This window comes from Bufo gargarizans, chromosome 3 (genome assembly GCF_014858855.1).
Source record: "Bufo gargarizans isolate SCDJY-AF-19 chromosome 3, ASM1485885v1, whole genome shotgun sequence".
In the NCBI taxonomy this organism is placed as follows: Eukaryota; Metazoa; Chordata; class Amphibia; order Anura; family Bufonidae; genus Bufo; species Bufo gargarizans.
This window is the reverse complement of record NC_058082.1, coordinates 195,791,920-195,817,451: the sequence shown is the minus strand read 5'-3', so window position 1 is coordinate 195,817,451 and position 25,532 is coordinate 195,791,920. Positions and strand designations below refer to the sequence as shown.

General features: G+C 44.3%; 1 protein-coding gene across 3 annotated transcripts in view; it reads right to left on the bottom strand.

The window, feature by feature from the left end:
- Nucleotides 1-13,938, bottom strand: part of CRLF2 (cytokine receptor like factor 2) — a 37,127-nt gene extending 23,189 nt beyond the window's left edge. For 2 of the 3 annotated variants that reach the window (XM_044287554.1, XM_044287555.1), the window contains exons 1-2: nt 13,835-13,938; nt 10,924-11,063 (exon numbers count right to left, since the gene is read on the bottom strand). Coding sequence is in view for 2 of the 3 variants with exons in the window: in XM_044287555.1 (XP_044143490.1) it covers nt 10,924-10,930 (7 nt within the window). In the remaining variant the exon portion in view is untranslated. The remainder of the gene's footprint in view (nt 1-10,923; nt 11,064-13,834) is intronic. The other variant, XM_044287553.1, reaches the window with a different exon arrangement.
- Nucleotides 13,939-25,532: the final 11,594 nt, after the last annotated feature.

The following is a 25,532-nucleotide window of genomic DNA, read 5'->3' as shown; positions in this document are numbered from 1 at the left end:
ATGCAACTTACCACCCAAATGAATTTTACCTCCTTTTCTTCTCACTAATAGATCTTTCATTTGGTGGTATTTGATTGCTGCTGAAATTTTTACTTTTTTTGATATTAATCAAAATTAACCAAAATTTTTGGAGAAAATGACATTTTTCACTTTCTGTTGTAAAATCTTTCAATTAAAACTACATTTCTATATACATTTTTCTCTAACTTTATTGTTCTACATGTCTTTGATAAAAGAAAAATGCAATAAGTGTATATTTATTGGTTTGGGTAAAAGCTATAGCGTTTACAAACTGTGGTGCAAAAATGTGAATTTACACACTTTGACTTTCTGAGCACCTGTCATGTTTCCTGAGGTTCTACAATGCCCAGACAGTAGAAACACCCCACAAATGTGTCACGGCCACGGTTATGGTCGTGACTCCTCAACCGCATGCGCTTGCCTGCGGTTTGGTTTTGGTGTTCAATCACAGGTGAGGGCCGCTGGTTTGTGGCCTCACTTGTGGTTGCTGCGGGCAACTAGTTGTATGTGTTGCTTTCAGCAGAGCAGCCTGAGCGGTGCTGGGCAGCTTGCTGCATGGCATGCGGTTGCACCTAACAATCTTCATGTTGGGTGTTGTGTTTGTTTGTCTGGTGTGCACTGCGTTTGGTGTTGTGTGTGCACTAGGACTCTTCCCTTCACTGTGGCTGCCCGTGGCAACATTTGGTTGGATGTGTACATGTTGTGGCAGTGTCCCGGCCTTCGGGCTGACTCCCAGGACATGGTCGCCACCCATGTCGTTGCCTGCGGCAACAGCCACAGTGTGATCTTGGTTTGGACACTTCCCCTTTAAGTGGTGTTTTCCCTTCCCTGGTCTTGGAAGGGTTAACTCCCTTTCTGTGTGTGTGAGACACTGGTTTACCCCACATGTGACCCAATTTTGGAAAGAAGACACCCCAAGGTATTCCATGAGGGGCATGGCGAGTTTGTAGAAGTTTCTTTTTTTTTGGCACAAGTTAGCGGAAATTGATTTTTTCTTTTTTTTCTTACAAAGTCTCCCTTTCCGCTAACTTGTGACAAAAAGTTCAATCTTTCATGGACTCAATATGCCCCTCAGCGAATACCTTGGGGTGTCTACTTTCCGAAATGGGGTCATTTGTGGGGTGTGTTTACTGTTCTGGCATTTTGGGCGGGGCTAAATTGTGAGCAACCCTGTAAAGCCTAAAGGTACTCGTTGGACTTTCGGCCCCTTTACGCACCTAGGCTGCAAAAAAGTGTCATACATGTGGTATCGCCGTACTCAGGAGAAGTAGGGCAATGTGTTTTGGGGTGTATTTTTACATATACCCATGCTGGGTGAGAGAAATATCTCTGTAAAATGACAAAAAATTGGAAAAGTTGTCTTTTACAGAGATATTTATCTCACCCAGCATGGGTAGACAACACAGGGAGATGACAAAGGAAGAACCCCCTCCCGCTTCCCTGGTGTTCAACATCACTATCAGCATTGATCATGATACAAAAAGAATTGAAGGCCTGGATTAGAGATGAGCGAATCGAAGCTGACGAAAAAAATGATTCGCAACAAATGCGAATTTCCTTGCGCTTCGTGGTAATGAATTGCATTTTTGCTAAAATGGCGGCTACACGTGTGAGGACTGAGGACATGGGGCAAGGAACTCTGGGAAGGTGGAATCACCCAGATTGACATGCCTGCATGGAGTCGATCAGCAGCCAGCCAGCCCTGTGATTTCACAGCCCTATAAATACGGCGACCATCTTACAGTTAGACATTTTCAAGCGTTCAGAGTACAGGGACAGACGTGTGAAAGACGTCAATTGGAAAAACCTGATTGTGGACAAAAAAAAGACTGAAAAAACGATTTATAAGTGCAGGAAAAGGATAGAGAGGAATCATTTCACAGCATCTTAGTGCAGGGAGAGATGTCAGAAGGCGCTAGGGACATTGATAGGAAAGCAATTTACAAGTGCAAGGAAAGATTATTTGGGGATCCGAATAGCCATTAGACAGCTGTGTCATTCCAGCTATTTGTTATTGGGCTACAAGTGCTATGTTGAAAAGCTATTAGTGGCTTATATCTTAGTATCTTTAGTATCTGATATCTGTACTACAAGAAAAATATATGTGCATTTCACTTCTGCAGTTATTTCTGTTGAAAGCGTATAGGGGCGTATTTCAGTACTACAAGAAAAATATATATACGCACTGCACTGTTGCAGTTATTTCTGGTGAAAGCGCATAGGGGCGTATTACAGTAAAAAAATAAAAATATATACGCACTGCACTGTTGAAGTTATTTCTGGTGAAAGCGTATAGGGGCGTATTTCAGTCCAACAAGAAAAATATATTCTCAGTTCACTTCTGCAGTTATTTCTGGTGAAAGCGTATAGGGGCGTATTTCAGTACTACAAGAAAAATATATCGCAGTTCACTTTTTAATTTTCTTCTGGTCAAAGTGTATAGTGGCGTATTTCAGTCCAACCAGAAAAATATATTCTCCGTTCACTTCTGCAGTTAATTGTGGTGAAATTGTTTAGTGGCCTATTTCAGTACAAAGAGAAAAATATATTTGTCGCTTTTAGGGGTGTTTTAATTTCCATTTAATTTGTTTAGTTCAGGTACAAGTATGTCAGACAGAGAAGTGCCAGGCCAGGCACAGAGGAGTGGTAGAGGCCTAAATATTTCTGGCGCAAGCAGTGGTCGCAGCAGGGTAAGGGGGCGTGGCAGCAGGAGTCGCAGCAAGAAGCTCCTGGTGTCATCTAGCGGTCGTGTCTTGACCAGCAACCCTGCGGTTCTTGATTGGTTAACTCGGTCATCCACGTCATCCCAAGTGACATCAGACACCCCCAGCCAACAGTCGATGGGTTCGTCAGACACAACCCTAAGTTGGCATGGTCTGGGAGCAGGCCCTGTGCCCTCACCTGTCCTCAACCTGTCTCTGTCCTTTTCTGTTCCCTCGCCATGAGAAGTACTACATGCTGTGGGCTCAGCTCCACTTTGCAGTGAGAAAGAGCTACTAGAGGACAGTCAGCAGCTACTGCCTAGCCAAGATCTGGAGGAGACCTCTGCAGTTTCCTCCACTAGGCGGGCAAGTAGTGATGAGAAGAGTGGCATGGGAGGTGGTGTTGCATGCGGTCAGGCTCCTTACCCAGAGACTGTTGAGGAGGACATCAGTGATGTGCAGACAATACTCGATGATGATGAAGCCGATCGCACTTGGGAGCCAGGTGCAGAAGAGGCTTCATCATCATCATCAGAAGAGGGTGGCAGCTTGCCTGTGAGACAGCGTCTGAGCCAGCAAGGTGGTAGCATGGCTGGGAGTCAGCAGGGTGGCAGCAGTTTTAGGTCAGGAGCCAAACGTGACCGGGGTAGACTACCAGCTTTACAGCAGATTTCCTGCCCGGAAAGCAGTGGTGCACGGGTTCACGGAAGCAGCGGCAGTAGCAGTCAGCCAGTGAGTACTGTTGGGGAAAAAAATCAGGTACTCAGCGGTGTGGCAGTTTTTTGCGAAGCCGTCGGAGGAGGTCAACATGGCCATATATAGAATCTGTGGGCAGAAGATGAAGTGTGGCCAGGGTGCCAATGTTGGCACCACAGCCCTGCATCAACATATGCAGCGTAACCATAAAGTGACCTGGGAGAACCGAGGCTCCAATCTGCTGGTCCAGCCTGCAGTAGCGACCGTTGCATCACCCAGTGGCATGCACCTGGTTTGAGCCAGTCAAGGCTCCACCATCTCAGCCGAAGGGAGCGGTCTGTCATTCCCTTCTTCTGCTAGTCCAGATGCTCCTGCTCCTACTCCTCGTCAGTCATTCCGTCAAGCAATCGATCACTGAAGCGATTGCCAAAAGACAACAGTATGCGTGCATCCAACGGCGCAGAAGTTGAACGTGCTCCAGTCCCTCCCTTTCCAAGTGGTGGACTCTGCACCTTTCAGTGAACTGATGGCTTGTTCCAAGCCAAGGTGTAGAGTCACAAGCCATAATTTCTTTGCGAAAAAGGCAGTACTGTGTTATCCTCCTGCTGCTGCTGCCATATCCACATTATGTCACCTTGCCACTCTGTGGTATCCCCCTGCTGCTGCTGCTACTACTACTTCTGCTGCTATCTCCACACAATGTCACCTTGACACTTTGTTGTATACTGCTGCTGCTGCCATATCCACATTATGTAACCTTGCCACTCTGTGGTATCCTCCTCCTGCTGCTGCCATCTCCACACTATGTCACCTTGCCACTCTGTGGTATTCTCCTCCTGCTGCTGCTGCCATCTCCACATTTTGTCATCTTGCCACTCTGGTTTCCTCCTGCTGCTGCTTCTGCAATCTCCAAACTATGTCACCTTGCCACTCTGTGGTCTCCTGACGCTGCTGCTGCTACTGCCATCTCCACACTATGTCACCTTGGCACTCTGTGGTATCCTCCTGCTGCTGCTGCTGCTGCTGCTCCTGCGGCCATATCCACATTATGTCACCTTGCCACTCTGTGGTATCCTGCTGCTGCCATATCCACATTATGTCACCTTGCCACTCTGTGGTATCCTCCGGCTGCTACTGCTGCTGCCATAGCCACATTATGTCACCTTGCCACTATGTGGTATCCTCTTGCTGCTAATGTTGCTGCCATCTCCACACCATGTCACCTTGCCACTCTGTGGTATCCTCCTGCTGCTACTGTTGCTGCCATCTCCACACTATGTCACCTTGCCACTCTGTGGTATCCTGCTGCTGCTGCCATATCCACATCATGTCACCTTGCCACTCTGTGGTATCCTCCTGCTGCTACTGCTGCTGCACCATCCACATTATGTCACATTGCCACTCTGTGGTATCCTCCTGCTGCTGCCATCTCCACACTATGTCACCTTGCCACTCTGTGGTATCCTCCTGCTGCTGCTGTCATCTCCACATTTGGTCACCTTGCCACTCTGTGGTTTCCTGATGCTGCTGCTGCCATCTCCACTCTATGTCTCCTTGCCACTCTGTGGTCTCCTGCTGCTGCCATATCCACATTATATCACCTTGCCACTCTGTGGTATCCTCCTGCTGCTGCCATCTCCACACTATGTCACCTTGCCACTCTGTGTTATCCTCCTGCTGCTGCCGCCATATCCACATTATGTCACCTTGCCACTCTGTGGTCTGATGATGCTGCTGCTGCCGTCTCCACATTATGTCATCTTGCCACTCTGTGGTATCCTCCTGCTGCTACTGCTGCTGCCATATCAACATTATGTCACCTTGCCACTCTGTGGTATCCCCCTGCTGCTGCTGCTACTGCTGCTGCTATCTCCATACAATGTCACCTTGTTACTTTGTGGTATCCTCCTGCTGCTACTGCTGATGCCATATTCACATTTTATCACCTTGCCACTCTGTGGTCTAATGATGATGCTGCTGCCATCTCCACACTATGTCACCTTGCCACTCTGTGGTCTCCTGATGCTAATGCTGCTGCTGCCATATCCACATAATTTGACCTAGCCACTCTGTGGTTTTCTGATGATGCTACTGCTGCTGCAATCTCCACACTATGTCACCATGACACTCTGTGGTATCCTGCTGCTGCAGTCTCCACATTATGTCACCTTGACACTCTGTGGTATACTCCTGCTGCTGCTGCCATCTCCACACTATATCACCTTGCCACTCTGTGGTATACTGCTGCTGCTGCCATATTCACATTATGTCACCTTGCCACTCTGTGGTATCCTCCTGCTGCTACTGCTGCTGCCATATTCACATTTTATCACCTTGCCACTCTGTGGTCTGATGATGATGCTGCTGCCATCTCCACACTATGTCACCTTGCCACTCTGTGGTCTCCTGATGCTAATGCTGCTGCTGCCATATCCACATAATTTGACCTAGCCACTCTGTGGTTTTCTGATGATGCTACTGCTGCTGCAATCTCCACACTATGTCACCATGACACTCTGTGGTATCCTGCTGCTGCCGTCTCCACATTATGTCACCTTGACACTCTGTGGTATACTCCTGCTGCTGCTGCCATCTCCACACTATGTCACCTTGCCACTCTGTGATCTCCTGATGCTAATGCTGCTTCTTCCATATCCACACAATTTCACCTAGCCACTCTGTGGTATCCTGATTCTGCTGCTATTGCCATCTCCACACTATGTCACCTTGCCACTCTGTGGTATCCTGCTGCTGCTGCCATCTCCACACTATGTCACCTTGCCACTCTGTGGTATCCTCCTGATGCTAGTGCTGTTGCCGCCACCTCCACACTCATTGGGCCACTTTGTGGACTTCTCATTCTGTTCTCACCCTCCCCACTTCATGACTGGTCCACTATTTATCATTTATTTGAACTTTCTTCTGATCTGTCAGAACAAAGGAAAAATGAGACGCACAACAGATCCTGTCTGTGTAGCAGCTGTGAGGCCTGTATGGTCCCATCAGAATTGGCTTATGATTTGGTAGCCAAAAGCAGGAGTGGGTACAAAACACAGAAGATATGCAAATATTCCATTCACCTGTCATCTCTGTTTTAGATCCACTGCTGTTTTTTTTGGCATTAGCAATACTGATGGATTATTGAGCAAATGCTGACCGAGTGAAGGCGTATGCTCCACAGACAGGATCCGTTTTTTGTGAGTTATTGTTCTGACGAATCAGAGAAAAGGCAAATTAATCAGTGACGTCAACACAAACTTAATACTGACACCCTCTCCACTCTGGAAGGAGGGCTCTACTTGTATAAGCGTTTAATAGAACAAGTTCTGTAGACATCTATGTGGAATCAGCTGACAAGGGTGTAAAAGGAATGCGCTTCTTCTTGGCGCTAACATCGACCTGTAAGGCTGAGTTGATACTTCAGTTATTTGGTTAGTTTGGGCCCCATGACTGCCCAAATAAGTGAAGTGTGCAGTCATTCTAAGTGTGACGCCTGTCATCTGCATGTCATACGGACTCACAGTATTATTTCACTATCAAAGCAGCCTCCCTATGCGTGTTACTGCAAGGCACAGTGTTCTACACCACTAGAAAGGCTCTCTGCAACTAGGAAATAGAAGTTTTTAACGTAATTCGCCAGAAATTTATTCGGATCGAAGCAAATTTTTCCAAAAAGATTTGGCAAACCAGTAAATCGAATTTTAGAAAAATGTGCTCATCTCTAGCCTGGATTCAAAGTGCTCGAGTATGACTATCAATCATAAATGCTTTCCAGCTGGTGACCGCATGCTGGCCTCCAAATAAGTTAGAGAGCCACACAAATGATTGCCTACCTCAACATTCTCCTCCTGGGTGTGGAAGCTACCTGATCAGGTGGGATGAGGTTGGGGGCCCAGTGTGCTCACTATATGTGTGGGTCCCACATAGGAAATTTACCTCTATCAGTCATGGTATTTTCTGTAAATGACTGAGATGGGAATACCAATTTAAATTAAAATGGCAAGTTTAGCATTCTCCTTCACAGAAAAGTAATCATCAATATGCATTGCCATTGTGAAAATATTTATAACTAATTTAACTAAGAATAAATAAAACTGTGGTCTGATAGAGATATTTCAATTATATACTTTGTTTCCCTAAAACTAGGACATCTTTGCGTCACTAAAATATGAAAAATGCTTAAAAGGGGGTTCTCTTGGGCTTTGAAGATTGTTTCACCACTACTTACCATTCCGTTGCACTGCCGATTACACACTCTTGGCTATGCTCACCTAATGCACATGGACAACACAAGAGAACATCCAGTCAAGGCTAGTGTTGGGCTCGAATATTCGAATAGCGAATATTATTCGCGAATATTGGCACTTCGAGAATTTGCAAATATTTAGAATATGGTGATAAATATTCATAATTTCAAATATTCTAGATTTTTTTTTCATCAGTAACCTTCCTTCTTGCTTGTGGGCCAATGAGAAGGCTGCAATGTCTTTGCCTGAGCTTAGCAACATCCCTAACAACCTATAGGAAAGTTGCCCACCCCTTACTATATAAGAACCTCCCCAGCAGCCCTTGTATGCAGTATTTTACAGATCTGACAGAGACAGCAGTGTTATTGCTGTGCTCTCTGCTTTCCTGTGCCATTACATTAGATAGTTAGTTAGTTAGTTAGTTAGCCTATATATATATATATATATATATATATATATATAATACAGATAGTTAGTGTAGGTTAGATAGTGATATACTGTAGCTGATAAGTTCTGCTGTCCATACATGTATAGTGCTGTATGTATGTATCTATCTATGCTACATACATGCATAGTGCTGTGATGTCACAAGTTCACAACAATACTTAGCGCACCAATCACTAATAAGTAGTCAGACCTGTTAAAATGTGAAGTTGCACGTATTGCACCAAAATATTCGTATCATTGGTGCCGATTTCGCAATCGGGAATATATTGGAGCACTCTATCTGCATATAAAGCTATTGTAATGTTCTGTCGTGCCAACCATTTTCTCCAGTCTCAGGAAACTTTTAGCAGCTTGAAAAATGTAGCTATACTGACCCACGCCTGCATTTCAAGCGCATTACACGAATATTTCATTGCCGATTTTTTTGTGATCAAGAAAATAATCTTGAATTTGCGAATTCTCGAATACTCTACCAAATATTCACGAAATATAGCAAATTTGAATATTGCCCCTGCCGTTCATCACTAGTCAAGACATCAATGGAAGACAACAGTCAGGTGGTCATGTGAGCGCAGCCTAGATTGCGGAATCGACAGAGCGACACAATGGTAAGTAGCAGTGAAATGATTTTCCTTCTGCAGGTTGACTGATAACTAGAATCTATCCAAAGTCCTGGAGATAACTCCTTTAATGTTTAAATTTATAGGGATTGTGCCACAAAAAATATTCCACAATTTTCAAACCAGCATATAGATCTGAATACTTTTGAAACTGCATGTAATTAAAAAATTTGTATAGCCACTGAGCTATTCAAAATAAAATGTATTTGTATAGCGCCACCTGCTGTTTGTTGTTTTTCTTATTTCTTGCCACCTCACTAACTTGTTTGCATGTGCTAAGCTTAAAGGGGTTCTGCAGTTTGTTTAAAACTGATGATCTATCCTCTGGATAGATCACCAGCATCTGATCGGCGGGTTCCGACACCCGGGACCCCCGCCGAACTGCAGAACCCCTTTAAATCTTCTGCAGAAAGGACACACCCCTTAGAAAGGACACAACCCCCGAGCCACCAGACTGAGATAAATTCAGCAGTGGAATAGTACCAATGAATGGGGAGATCTCTGGATCCATGTGAGGTACAGGGCTAGTTCTAAATTAGTTTGAAAGGTTTTGTCATGTACTATATGATATCTGATTTTTATTATTTTAACTCAATCATGGCATAGCACCTTTAATAAATACTCTGGGCAAAACAGATACACACATAAAGAAGATCAAAGAGAAAATCCCTGCCTTTTAAGCACTATACGTTAAGGCTGTCAGTTTTGTCTATGAGCTATGCCTTGTATTGCATCTCAGGCCCATTCACTTGGAACCTCCTCTGTCTGTCCTAAGATCCCCCTATGATAGGGCATATGCACAAAGGTAGTATTCATAAGACAGCCCCTTTAATATGTAATGATGACAAATAGTAAACTGGCTTCTCAATTCAAAGTTATCCAAATAACAAAGGGGCACATTTATTAAGACCAGCATTTTAGACTCCGGACTTAATAAAGACCCATAGCTGGTGGTGGATCTGCCAAAGTTATGAAGAGTCGTCAGCCTCTCCATAACTTCAGCGCATCCAGCACCAGTTCTGAACATCATAGATCATTTTCTACTCCTATTCTCTGTATGAGACGGGCCTACCGACTCGTTCCCTGCCTACGCCACACCCAAAATTTTGGACCTGGCATAAGCGGGAAATAGTCACTGATGGCGGAGTACAGTAACTAACCCTTGCGCTGCCATCTGTGCCTGAAATACGCCTAATTTTGGCATATTTCAGATTAGTAACTGACCCCCAAAGTTTTTATAGTAGCTTATTTTATCTGGAGCCTGATGTTTATCATTAGGGTAATGGAAAGAAGGTATGCAAATTAGCTTTTACCAAGCTCTGCCTCTGATGCAACCGGATGTAAGGCAGCGAACCTATAAGTCAATGTTTGACCTTTCAAACAGGCCTTGAGACCTGACTCAGATAATAAATAAGCCAGCATCTTATCTGCAGACAGCTGTTTCGGGGTGGTTGCCCCTCATCAGTGCAGAGCAGAGAGTACTGGCTTAACTGGGTGAGAGGCCTAAGTTAGGATTCGGGGGGTACTATCTCTCCTTGCGGAGAGAGCGCCTTAAATCTGTGTGAGGAGACTTATAGGCCAGACCACGCTCCTCTGGAATTCGGGGAAGAAGGGATACAAATGACCATTTACCAAGCTCTGCCTCTGATGCTACCAGATGTAAGGCAGCTATCCTATAAGTCAGTGTTCAACTTTTTAAATAGAGCTTAAGACATGACTCGGATATTAAATAAGTCAGATCCTCAGCTGCAGACAGTTTCGGGATGATTGCCCCTCATCAGTGCAGAGAAGAGAGCACTGGCGAGTGAGAGGCCTAAGTCAGGGTTTGGAGGTTCTATCTCAACTTGGGGAGAGTGCCCTTATCGGCGTGAGGAGACTTATAGGCTCTATAAGCGCTCTCCCCAAGGAGAGATATTACCCCCCAAATCATTGGGTTGATATAACTGTGGGTTACATTGGCAATATCAGGAAATAACTGAATAAAAGTGTACATCCAAGGATGATCCCATCCATGTCTGCCACCACAAATCTATAATGTGATGACAGCAGAGTGCAAGATGCATACTAGTAGCCTCTCCAAAGCTGAGCATGGAAAATGAGAGGCTTCAAAACTCATAACTATAGAGGTGTGGCCAGCTGGGTCGGACAATCTTCTCTTTCTAAACCAAGATTAAGAAAATCACTACAGACCTGCCATTCCAATTCTTCTCTGTTTTTCAGCTGCAAAACAAGTTTTATGCAATTGCTATTTATTGTCCCATCATACTGATCTGAAGTTTGAATGATCATAACAGGATCCTGCCATGACAAAGTTACATCCTCTGGGGGACCTAGATATGGGAAATATAAGGCAGAATTGTAAATATAAAAATAGCAATTATTACAAATAATATAAATATAGACATAGCATGGATACATTCAAATTTATTAGTTTTAGTAATAAAAAAAAACTATATTTTGAAAAAAATCCATTCCAAATATAGTTTAAGCAAAATAGCAGGATTCAGTTTTATAAGGGCTCTGCGGGTTTTCCATCTGGATGTAGTGAACGCATAGCATCCATACATTTTAATCACAGCATGTTCTATATTGTACAGTTTTCACGTAGCCCTGGCTACACAGAAATAAATGGGGCTTGCATGAAAAACAGAAGACATCCGGATGCAATACGTTTTTCACTGATGGCTGCTAGGAGATATAGATTGTTATTCTTCAGGTTATTGCCACGTGAAAAAAACGCATGCAATCCAGACAGAAAAACACAGACACTGAATGCAATCACAGCCAAAATTGATTGAACGTGCGTGCACAAGCCTAAATTTATTCCTGAGCAGATCCTGACCTAATTGGCATGGCTGATGTAAAAGAGGTCTAAGAGTGTGTGTTAGGCCTCATGCACATGACCGTTGTTTCATTCAGTGTCCGTTGTTCTGTTTTTCGTGATTTTCTGCGGACCCATTGACTTTCAATGGGTCCGTTGAAAACTCGGCTGATGCACCGTTTGTCATCCGCATCCGTGATCCGTGGTTCCAGTCCATCAAAAAAATATAACCCGTCCTATTTTTTTCACGGAAAACGGTTCGCGGACCCATTCAAGTCAATGGGTCCGTGAAAAAACGCAGAGGCACACAAGATTGTCATCCACGTCCGTTTTTTTCTATCATTTGCATGGCAAACTTGACTTAGACTTTTTTTTACTTTCCTTCATGTCTGGAAACAAAAACGGAAACAGATCACGGAACAACGGAACCCCATTTTGGGAACACAACGGAACACAACAACGGTCGTGTGCATGAGGCCTAAATCACATAAAGTGAACCTTAAAGGGGTGGTCCCCTGTTGATATTTATGTAATATAAATAGGTATATATTTTTTTTAAATGTCCAAAAGATGCAGGTTCCACCTCTGGGACCCAATCCTCTCTCACATGCTGCATACATTTACTGACATGGGAACTCCAAAAATAACCAGAGCTTTGCTTTTTTTAAGAAACCCCATAGTAGTGAATGGAAGGCGCATGTGTAGCTTGCTTTCCATTCACGGCAGGGTCCTGTTCTTGTGATAGGAGTAGTTCCCAGAGGTCCCTATTGGACATTTTTGGCATGTGCTATTGATATGCCAAGAAATGTCCAGATTGAAATAGCACTTTAAAGAATTTTCAAAACCCTTTAAAATGCATGTGGATACTTGTGTGCATTGAAAATGTTATGGTCACACCTTACTGATATGAATGATACACAACAAAGATTAATGACAACCAAGGGTAGACTGGGAACTTAAAGTGGCCCTGAAAAAAAAAAAAATAAAAGTGGCCCCACATTGTATGCAGGTCCATCGTCCTGAGGATGACAATACAGTTGAATTCACTATATACCTGCACGCTGTCTTCTTTGTAGCGGCAAGCAGCGTAATTACAACTGCTTGTCCCACTCACTTGAATGGGACGAGCGGTTTTAATTACACAGCACCACCACTACAATATTGATGGTGTGCAGGTAAATTTTGAATACGATGCAGAGCTACCCGAGCGCCACAACCCCTTCAAACAGCTGATTAGGGGGGGTGCCGGGAGTCGGACCCCAACTGATCTGATATTGATAACCTATCCTGAGGACAGGTCATGAATGTTAATCCACTGCACAAGACAAAAGGTAACTGGTGTACAAGTAAGAGGATCCTAAACTTCTAGGGGAGATTGGTAGTCAACATATTCTATCATATATTTTTCATATTTTGATATCCTTGTAACCTTATTTCCTACACATTATTTATTTTTATATATCCACATTGCTTTTAGTATATTAGGAATAAATTATCATTTAATTAAACTATCACCTCCACTTGATCGCCAGATACAGTGTACCAGTCTACCTATTAAACCCTATTTACACCTTCCTCTGACTGGATGAGTCAGTATAGACTTAGAGCACCATACATGACAATAGACAGGTGAGCATCTATATAATCTCAGTAGTCAACATTGCTTCCTACAGCAAAGGTGTTAGGGCCATTTTACACTGGCAGAGGATAATTAGCCTGTGTAAAAGTGCTAATGATCTCCTGACAAATGACCAAAATACTTGTTTGTTCAGTGATGCCATCTTTGATGTACCACCCAAAATCATTGTTTGATGGCAGAATGTCACCCTGTGTGAACAGTGATGTGCAGCAATGCCAATTATATGCATAGTGAATGGGGGATGGTGAATGATCGTAATAACAATCATTCACCCCCTTTCATTTCACATCAGGCCATGTAAAAGGCCTCTTTAAATAAGTGCTGATTGACTTCTACATTGGTTCGTGTAAGAGAGGAAAAGTCCTTGGGCAGTAAACGAACAACGTTTGAGGTTTTAATGGCTAGGTGTCCAGCTGCTTGGACTTTCAATTTTATGGCTGATTGTCGTATGGCTTCAAATGTATACTACAACTCTCTTAGGAGGGCAGTGAAAGCATAAAAAAAATGTAAAAATGATAAAGATAACCAAAGCAGAGGCCAAAACAGCCATTTAGGAAATATCTAAAATAATTTATTTTATAAATTATGTAAAACTAAAGAATTCTAGACTTCCCACCAAAATCAGTAATGCATTCACTTACCTTTAAAGTTAGCCTGCACAGATTCAGTCAAAACTAAGCAAGAAAGGAGGAGGAGCAGCATCCTCTGCAAATATAAAATGTTGATGTGTGACAAGTGAGGCAGGGGACATTCTGCCACTCACTTTATATCACTAGGAAAATGATCTTTAAAGATAAGGAAAGAGCTTGAGGAAGTGACAACAGGAAAGAACCCAATTTTTTTTTTTTTATGCAAAGCTGTAAAGTTTAAGATATTTAACAGTTCATCGATCAAGATAAAAATAGTATAAAAGAAGGAAAGAGTATCTTACCTGCATTCACTTGACATAGAGTTAATTATAACTAATAGTCATGTTGTACAAACTGTGATATCACTGTGTTAGGGTCCATCCAAACATTCAGGTTTCTTGATGCAGTTTTGGAAGCCAAAATCAGGAGTGGATCATAAAAGGAGAGGAGGTTTTGGCTTCCAAGACTGCATCAGGAAACCTCAATGTGTCACTGAAATTTAAAGAGAAGTTTTCACATCCAGAAGTAATGCCAGTGTGGTGGAGCAGGGGTTATCACTGGTGCCTTCCAGTCCTGGAGTCCTAGGTTCAAATCTGACCAAGGACAACATCTGCATGGAGTTTACACTGTGTTTGTGTAGCTTTCCTCACTCTAAAGACATACTAATAGGTAACTTAGATCAAACGCCTCATTGAGGATAGCATGATGCTAATGTCAGTGCTATATAAGGCCTTACTCACCCATCAGTGTTCTGACAGTGATAGTGAGCCAAAACCATGTGTGAGTCTAAACACAGAACAGGTGCAGATCTTTCACCTATACCAGTGATGGCGAACCTTTTAGAGACCGAGTGCCCAAACTGCAACCCTACCACCCACTTATTTATTGCAAAGACTGCATGGCAATGAATACCAATATAGTATATCTTCAATGTAATTTATCATTTAGCTATAATAGCCTATCTACATTCAATGTGCTGCCTGTGCTGTTCGTAGTGCGCCCTGCGCTGATGAATGGCAGGAAAAGTCTAAGGCATATTGGTACATCATAGACTTTTTCCAGGGTGCGAGTGCCCACAGAGAGGGCTCTGAGTGCCGCCTCTGGCACCTGTGCCATAGGTTCGCCACCATTGCCCTATACCTTATATCCCTTGTCTGTGGAGGCTCCAAACCTGGTTTTGGCTCATAATCACTAATGGAAATTACTGACCAAAACACTGACTTGTGAATAAGGACGTAAAGAGTAAAATAAGATTTCTTGTAATGCAATTCAGAATAATACATTTGTTTAACCTCTTCAGGACAAGAGTTGTTAATGTGCAAATTTGGTCTGGTCTTAAGAGATGGCCACCTCTTACAAGCACAGTGGGTTCATGTTTGTAAAAAGTAATAAGGCCGATTGCAGATATTTAACCCTTCAATTGCGACCACAGCAGCTGAGGTGGCTTTCCCTGGGAGCACTGTTCTCCCGGAGCATGAACAGCTTCCCTGAGCTGAGATCGGGGAAGCCATTCTTTCTATGCAATAGCCTGGGTCTTTCTTCAGGAAACAGGGCTATTAGAGCTTTAGTTTCTATGGAGGTCTGCAGGTGGCAGAACTCCATAGCAAAATAGCGAATTTCTCATACACTGCAATGCTAATTTATTGCAGTGTAAGAAAGAAGTGATCTAAAGTGATCGTATATTTATGTTTCCTAAGAGTAAAAAATTTTAAATTTAAAAAAATAAAAAATGTAAAGTATAAAAATTCCAATCATCCCATTTCCCCAAATTAAACGTAAAAATTAACATAATAAAATGAACATTTGCATTGCCGCATCCCTAAATGCCTCTACAATTAAAATAATATTTAGCGTTGATCGAGCACCAAAGTGCTCAGGTGCTCTGGAAGTATAATGGAAGTCAATGGGAGAACCCGAGCATTAAACCAGGCACCCCCTGCTCTGAAGAGGGGAGGGTGCCTGGTTCATAGGAAAAAGTCAGAAATTGATGGAAACACCACCGAAATGGTTCGGGATCAGCATGGGGAGGATGTCTCGATGCATCTTGGACTCCCAGGTCACTGCTGGGAACCATGTTGTCCGAGTAGTAAACCACTTTCACAGACTGACAATAATGCGCCCAAAAAATTGCTAAGAAACATTCATTCCTATATATTTACTTGCATATAAAGTGCAAGTGCTGCCAAAAATTACAAGGAAGAGGCACTCCGATACAACCTGTATATCACATAAAGGAGGGCATCATACACACTCTTTAAAAATTATGATTGATGGCCTGCTGGTGACCCTCAAAAACATTTGGAGCAAGGGCCTGCTGATCTGACCATCTTAAACATTAGGGTCGAGGGCCTGCTGCCGCATTGGTGACTCTAGATAACCTCTGGGCGATTGCACGTCTCCTGACGGCGATGATCCATTTGGATGTCTGCCCTATACACTTTCGGTGTTCTTTTCTGCGCCTACCATAGTGATCACTGGTACCGGGGGATCAGGGTTCGATGCCTGAGAGGGAGCCTGAGAAACGGCTACCACATCCAAGGGAGGTCAATGGCCGAAATCTGATTGGCTGTTGTTGCCTTGCCCCTTTTTTTTCCTAATTGTGAACCACCCAGAGAGGGTGGGTCAAGTTATGAAAGCGTCCTAGGAAGTCAGCAGGAGCGCGGCGATTACCCACTTCTGACTCAGGGAGGTAGTGAAGATAAATAACAAGAGACACTGTTATTGAAATGAGTACACTTTCCATTAACGAGGATCTATGTGAAGGCAAGTCTGGTGCCAGCAGCCGACTTGCTCCCGGCCTCCACAACGTTCACCCAGTATGCCGTCATGGTAAGGATTGTGTTGACCAGACTCTTGGCTACTAAGACTGGACTTGTAGGTGAGGGCCTGCTGCCGCTTTGTTGACTCTATATAACTTCTAGGCGATCGCATGTCCCCATGACAGCGACAATGCATTTGGATGTCTGCCCTATCAACTTTGGAGCACTTTTTCAACAAGGACCTTCTGGTATACCACCATTTTACTTTTCCTCTCCACCAGAGGAATGAGAGATGAGAAGTTCTCTTTGTAGCGGGGGTCGAGAAGGGTGAACAACCAGTAATCCGTGTTGTCTAAAATGCGTATAACGCCCGGGTCCTGGGAAAGGCAGCCTAACATGAAGTCAGCCATGTGTGCCAGAATACTAACAGGCAAGACTTCGCTGTCATCATCAGAAGGTGAGCTGATTCTGTAAAAGATTGTAGGTGAGGGCCTGCAGGTGAGCTGACCCTGTAAAACATTATATGTGAGGGCCTGCAGTTGAGCTGACCCTGTAAAACATTATATGCGAGGGCCTGCAGGTGAGCTGATCCTGTAAAACATTATATGTGAGGGCCTGCAAGTGAGCTGACCCTGTAAAACATTATATGCGAGGGCCTGCAAGTGAGCTGACCCTGTAAAACATTATATGCGAGGGCCTGCAGGTGAGCTGACCCTGTAAAACATTATATGTGAGGGCCTGCAGTTGACCTGAACCTGTAAAACATTATATGCGAGGGCCTGCAGGTGAGCTGACCCTGTAAGGCATTATATGCAAGGGCCTGCAGGTGAGCTGACCCTGTAAAACATTATATGTGAGGGCCTGTAGGTGAGCTGACCCTGTAAAAACTATATATGCGAGGGCCTGCAGGTGAGCTGACCCTGTAAAACATTATATGCGAGGTCCTGCAGGTGAACTGACACTGTAAAAAATTATATGCAAGGGCATATATTCGAGGGCATTATATGCGACGAATAAGCATGTTGATATGATTTAAGAGGAGAAGGATGAGAAAAGGAAGATTTAACCATATACCCTTGTTTGTGGTGGAAGAGGTGCATGGGAATACAGTGTATTGAGTACATTAAACAACACATTTAAAGTGCCTTTGTTCATCCGCTTTCCTCTGGTGGAGTTGAGCAGTCAGGGGCAATCCAGGCGTTGTTCATTTTTATAAGAATCAACCTGTCAGCATTTTCAGTTGACAGGCAGATACGCTTATCTGTTATAATGCCATCAGCAGCACTAAATACCGCTCAGACAAAACGCTGACGGCAGGGCTGGCCAGCACCTCCAAGGAGTAGAGCGCCAGTTCGTGCCACGTGTCAAGCTTAGACACCCAGTAGTTGTAAGGCACTGAGGGATCACTGAGGATGCCGACACGGTCTGCTACGTACTCCTTCACTATCTTCCAAAACTTTTCCCTCCTTGTGACACTAGGCCATGCATCAGGGTGAGGGTACTGGCGGGGTGTCATGAAACTGTCCCAGGCCTTGGAGAGTGTTGCTCTGCCTCTGTGGGAACTGCTGTGTGTTCCCCTTGTCTCCCCTCCTCGGTTGGCCAAGGAAGTACGGACTCCGCCGCCAGCATTGTCAGATGGAAACTTTGAAGCAATTTTTCAACAAGGACCTTCTGGTATTGCACCGTTTTGCTCGTCCTCTCCACCTAAGGGATGAGATGAGAAGTTCTCTTTGTAGCGGGGGTCGAGAAGGGTGAACACCCAGTAATCCGTGTTGTCTAAAATGCGTATGACGCGCGGGTCGCAGGAAAGGCATCCTAACATGAAGTCAGCCATGTGTGCCAGAGTACCAACATGCAAGACTTCGCTGTCGTCATCAGGAGGATCACTCGCAATCTCCTCATCCTCTTCCTCCTCTTCTGCCCACCCACGCTGAACAGATGGAATTAAACTTCCATGGGTACTACCCTCTGTAGCGGAGGCAACCGTCTCCTGCTCCTCCGCCCCCTCCTCTTCATCATCCAATTCGCATGCGAGAAGATGGGCAGAGGGTGGTCTGGCTATCACCCTGTGTAATGTCTTCTTCCCCCATTTCCACCTCTTCCACATGCAAAGCGTCATCCTTAATTGTGAGCAGTAAGTGTTTGAGTAGACACAGAAGTGGGATGGTTACGCTGATAATAGCGTTATCGCCGCTCACCATCTGTGTTGATTCCTCAAAGTTTCTTAAAACCTCACAGAGGTCAGACATCCATGCCCACTCCTCACTTCTGATTAGCGGAAGCTGACTGGAAAGGCGACGACCATGTAGCAGCTGGTATTCCACTACTGCCCTCTGTTGCTCACAAAGTCTGGCCAACATGTTGAACGTGGAGTTCCAGCACATGCTCACATCGCACAATAGCCGGTGAGCTGGCAATTTAAAGCGCTGCTGCAGCGTTGACAGACCGGCTGTAGTTGTCGAAGACTTGCGGAAATTTGCACACACGCGGCGCACCTTCACCAGTAGCTCAGGAAAATTGGGGCGGTTTTGAGAAACCGCTGAACCACAAAGTTTAAGATGTGGGCTAGGCATAGGATGTGTGTGAGCTTGCCGAGCTCCAAAGCCGCCACCAAGTTACGGCCATTATCAAACACAACCATGCCTGTTTGTAGGTTGAGTGGCGAGAGCCATAGCTCAGTCTGGTCTCTTATCCCCTGCAACAGCTCTGCGGCAGTCTGCTGTTTGTCTCCTTAGCACATTAGCTTCAGCACGGCCTGTTGACGCTTCCCCACTGCAGTGCTTTCAGCTACTGGCTGATGGCTGACTGGTGCTGCACGAGGATAATTTGGAGGTGGAAGTGGAGGAGGGGGCATAGGAGAAAAAGTGGGGGTTGGAGCCACTAATGTAGGTGCTGGCAGAAACACTGATCGATGTAGGGCCCGCAATCCTCGGCGTCGGTAGCATCTGTGACATCCCAGAGTACGACTCGCTCCTGGCCTCCACAACGTTCACCCAGTGTGCCGTCAGGGAAATGTAGCGTCTCTGGCCAAATGCACTTGTCCATGTGTCCGTGGTTAACTGGACCTTCCCAGTAACTGCGTTGGTCAGGTCACGTGTTGCCTAAATGGCAATATTTCCAGGGCCAGTAATTTTGAAAGGTGTGCATTTAGTGCTATGGCCTGTGGGTGGGTGGCTCGGTATTTGCGCTTGCTTTCAAATGCCTGGGGTAAGGACATTTGGCTGCTGCGCTGGGACAGGGAAGTGGATGTGGTCGCTGATGGTGCTTGCGAAAGTCCAGGTGCAGGGCAAGAGGGATCCTCGCCTGCGCCTTCGACAGGTGATTGGCCAGCATGTACCATATGGGAAGAGGAGGCAGTGGTGTGACCTGCAGACACAGATTGTGGACCCAGGCATTCGTCCCACTTATTACAGTGCTTGGATGCCATGTGGCGGATCATGCTGGTGGTGGTGAGGTTGCTAGTGTTCACGCCCCAGCTCATTTTGGTGTGGCATAGGTTGCAAACTACTATTCTTTTGTTGTCTGCTCATTCCTCAAAAAAGCGCCATACTGCAGAACACCTACTCCTTGGCAAGGGAGATTTCTACAAGGGGGTGCTCCGTGGTAGAGTTGCGTGCATGTGTGGTGTGGTCCGCTGTCACAGGACGTCAGCTTCGCGCTCCATCCCTCCAGTGCCGCCTGCGCCCTGCAATAAGTTTGGAGCGAGGACATGCGCTGTGTCCTCGTCTCCAGAGCAACAGAGGGGCCGAGAGGACCCAGCCGTGCACACCTCCTCAGCGTGGTAGGCGTCCTCCGCTCCCAAAGTTACTGCAAAAAGCTGAGCGCCAAACTAGGCACTCGGCGCTCAGCTGTATGCAGGGGGATGAGTTATGTGACCCTGACCACATCACATGACTTCTTCTCTCCCCTATTTAACAGGCAGCCTGCTGGCCAGAGGTTGCCTGTGATTAAGGTTCTATACATTGTGTATATTCCCTTTGACATTGTTACTTGGAATTAGTTTTTCGGCTTGTTTTTTACTTTGTCCATTGCTTGCTCCTCTTGTACTTGCTTCTCTTGGTATTGACTCCCGGTACCGCCTTGACCTCCTGGTTTTGACCTTGCTAGTTTGACGTCTCTGTGTTTATCTGTTTTATTTGTCTCTCCCACACTTACTCAGGTTAGGGATCGCCGCCCAGTTGATCTCCGTTGCCTAGGATGGGTAAGTGCAAGTAGGCAGGGACACAGGTGTAGGTGGGGTCAGTTTGCACAGTTTCAACCTTCCCACCCGCTTCTCGTGACACCCGCCTTCTTCCTTTGGCCACCCAAATGCCTATTCCAGCCTGTTGTGGTGCTACCCATCCCTCCCCCTCTGTACTGCTGTCCTCGCTTCGCTTTCCACTTTCACAGGTTGGGTCAGTGACCTCATCGTCTACCACTTCCTCACTCTGCTCATCCTCCGGATTTGTTGACCTAACCACAACCTTAGTGATTGACAACTGTGTCTCATCCTCTTCATCAACCTCTTGAGACAGTAATTGCGGTTGACTCATTGGCATCCACCTCATTAAACACTAATTGCCATTCCCCACCATCATGTTCTTGTGACTGTGGATGCTCAAGAGGTTGGGAATCAGGAAACAAGATCTTATGTCTCTCTTCAAGCGTGCTTGGCTAGAGGGCCAAATCAAGTAATGGAGATGAAAAGAGCTCCTCGGAATATCCGAGTGTGGGATCACTTGTTTGGCGAGACTCTACATGGTGGGAGGAAGGAGGATCAGGGTGAGGATTCTGTTAACCAGACTCTTGGCTACTGAGACTGGACTTGGTGGACGACAGGGTGGTGCTTAACCGACTAGAAGCATTATCTGCTGCAATCCAACCGACCACCTGGTCGCACTCGCCTGACTTCAAGAGTTTTGTCCTGGAACGTCCTGCAAACTGGGACATGAAGCTAGGTATCGTGGATGATTGTTTTTATTGTGCTCTGGCAGCAGGCACAGTTTTAATGCGCCCAGGGCCACAGCCTCTACGTGAACCATCAGCATCACGGCCACTTCCCCATCCCTTAATGCTCGCCTTCTTCATATTAAATGTTATATGCACAATTGACACACAAGATGTGGCATGGATGTCACAGTTCACAGCAAGCACAGTATATGGAAAAAGTATGTAAAGGTATGGAAAAAGGTAAATAGATTTCACTTACATTTTTTCTATCTCTAGAAGGTATTGCACAGATGTCACAAGTCATTGCAGACACACTCTATAGGAAGAGTACGTAAAAGTATGGAAAAAATATACTAGATTTCACTTATATTTTTTCTATCTCTGGCCCTGACACACACAAGGTATTGCACAGATGTCACAAGTCACTGCAGACACCCTCTATAGAAAATGTATGGAAAAGTATGGGGAAAAAAATTTGATGTCTATATTAAATTCCTGCCACCACACACAATAGTCCTTTTGGGTCTTTGAAATGTTTTTCAACTAAATAGATTACGATCACACTCCCTACACTATCTGTCCCTTTCTAAGCCTAGCTCTCCCTGACTAATAATGAGCCGAACACGCGCCATCAGGTGCTATATAGCAACCGATCACGTGTTCCGGACAGCCAATCACTGTAATGCCAGTAACCAACGAGGCTACGGCATTACAATGATTGCAATTCTTACCTGGACGTTTCTTGGCTGCATAGCAGCCAAGAAACGTGCGGGGTGGAGACTAGAGCATGGGGTTTGAGCACATGTCACTTCATCTAACAAAAAATTTGAATACAAAGCAATTGAATAAAAAAATTTAAAATTAAAATACACTCCAAAATGATATCAATAAAAATTTGAGATTGCCCTGCAAAAATGAGCCCTTACACAGCCCAGTAGACGTACAATTTATCCCGCAAAAAAAAAAAAGTGTTCATATAGAAAAGTGAATGGAAATTTTTTTAAAAAAAAGTTATGCCCTTAAGAAGGCAGGGAATAAAAAATGAAAATGCAACAATAGAAAATCACCAGGAGCTGAAAGGGTTAATACGTATGCCAGAACTTTGTAATTAAAAAATACATTAAGTAAAAGACCCTTTATGAGAATAGAATAAAAATAAAATTAAGTATTGTAAAGATAAAAAAAATATATATATATAAAACACATTTTAATTAAATATATTTTTATTCATTGTCCATCTGCACCGTGAAGCGCCGTCCAATGAGTTCTGAAGGATTTGGCTGAATATGAGCAGATAATATTGTCCGAAACACTTCAGAATTCATCCTGCTGCTTTTGTCAGCAGTCACATCAATAAATACAAGAGAACTAGTTCAATTGGCAGCCATACATGCCCACGCCATGACACTACCACCACTATGTTTTGGCCATGCCTAATGTTTTTGCTATCTCTCTGATGGGTTTGTTTTGGGTTTTTTCAGCCTAATGATGGCTTGCTTCACTGATAGTGACAGCTCTTTGGATCTCATCTTGAGAGTTAACAGCAACAGATTCCAAATGCAAATAAAAAGCACACTTGAAATGAACTCTGGACCTTTTATCTGCTCATTGTAATTGGGATAATGAGGGAATAACATCTGGCCATGGAACAGCTGAGAAGCCAATTGTCCCATTACTTCTGGTCCCTTAACAAGTAGGAGGCACATATGCAAACTGTTGTAATTCCTACACCGTTCACCTGATTTGGATATAAATACCATCAGATTAAAGCTGACAGTCTGCAGTTTGTTCATTTCGTTTCAAATCCATTGTGGTGGTGTATAGAGCCAAAAATGTTAGAATTGTGTTTATGTCCCAATATTTACGGACCTGACTGTATACAGCACAATAACAAAACTGCCACATATTTGTGGATCAGCGATGAAAACTAGAAACAAAAGAGAAAAAAATAGATGGCGTAATGATGGTGCTTTTTTGCTCATTCCTCTAAAATTAATTAATGATAATTAAATATAAACATATACGTACCCCAAAATGGTATGTGTAGGAACTACAACATGTCCAGCAAAAAAATATCCCATATTGCTGTTTGATGCAAAAATTAAACAAAAAAAAATTAGTTCCAAAATTGGGTAAATAAAAATTGAAGAAAGGCCATCTTGAAGGCCAAGCATGTCCTGGTCCTGAAGTGGTTAAAGTGGTCAGCACAAGCATTGATGTGTCACAGCATTTATCCTGACCAGCAATAAGCTCTGCAAGGAGTTCATTTCTTTTTCTTTTTTCTCTATGCATGGGTCAGCAGTAGTTTCCTGTGACCTCTGATGTTTCCTCCAACACTACAAAATCTAGGTCAGTAGTAAATTAGGTATTGGATCAAACCAAATATGTGGTAAGAGTTGCCATGTAAATTTGCCTTCATGTTTTATATTCTGTTTCTTAATTATACTTATGAAGGTCAAGAAATTGTAAAAAGTCTCAGTGATAACTCATTAACATAGCTCACCATACCCATTTTACCCCCCATGGGAGTGAGTGGTATAAAAATGTAAAAGCATGTGATTTAAAAAAGTCCCTATTTGCGACTTTTTGAAGCCAGAATTCTGGACTGTAAGGTGTGATAAATTCCCTCCAATGACTCCAATGAAAGCAGTCATCCGTGAGTCATCAAATTTATAGAAAAGCTGTCCCTTCTCCAAACATATGTGTTATAGCAAATTCTTGTATTATACAAAAAGAGTCCATGGTCTGCTTAAAGGGGTGTTCAGGGATTTTGATACTGATGATGATGACATCTGATTAGTGGGGGTCCCACACCTCCGCCAATCAGCTGTTTGAGAAGGCATCAGTATTTCTGTGAGTGCCGCGGCCTTCTCGCAGCTTACCAAGCACAGCACTGTACATTGTACAGCGGCTGGGCTTAGTACCACACTCAGCTCCATTCGCTTCAATAGGGGCTGAGCGCGATATCAAGCACAGCTGCTATACAATGTACAGTGCTGTGGTTAAAAGGCACGCAGAAGGCAGCAACGCTCACAAGAGCGCCAGTGCCTTCTCAAATAACTATTCGGCGGGTGTTCTGGGTTTTGGACCCCCACCGATCAGATACTGATGGATAAAACATCAGTATCAAAATCTCAGAAAATCCCTTTATTCCGCCTGTTACAGAGGTCACAAGTGACATGCTGATCTTGCCTAACCACTGTCCTTACCTATTTGCACGAACTGTCCTAGTTGACAGCCCAGAACTGGTCGACAGTCCTTCCTTAAATAAGTGCTGTAATATACTATTGATAGATCAGCCAAAACTAGGTAAAGGCAAAGCAGAAACAGACAAGCCAGGTCAAACCAGGAGAGACAAACCCGCACAGAACCAGAATACACAAATTGGTAACCAAACTATGCCAAAGTCAATACCAGGAGAGACAGACAGAACAATCAGAGAATAAAACAGATACAATACCAAGCTAGGGGTTGATACCAGGAAACCATGTCAGGGTCCAAATCATCAGGCAAAAGATCAGGATCAGAAACCAAATCAGAGGTTCAAATGCAATAGTCCACAGATGCTTAGAAAGGCTAGTGAAGTGATTCGAAGACAAACCAATCAAAGGTATCTGTGGCCAGCAGTTGCCAATTTAAAATAGACTGTGCAGCGATTCCATGATGTCAGTATGCCCAGGAGCGTAACTAGAAGTGACTGGGCCCCACAGCAAATATTTGTAAGGGCCCCTCCAGCGCGCTTCGCACCTCCCTCCTCCTGTGTAAACCCCACTCCTTTGGCACAGTGTAGAGGTATACTGTATATTGTGTGGCACAGTGTAGCGGTATACTGTATATCGTGTGGCACAGTGTATGCTATGTGTATAACATAAACATATTTAACATGAACACTTACATTTACTTGGCCCTTGGGGATCTCGGACGCCACTTCAACACTTTGGCCGGGGGCTCGGCGGAGCTGATGTTGTGCTTTATCCTAATGAGAAAGATTTCATAATAAGGATTTGGAGAAGGGGCAGAGG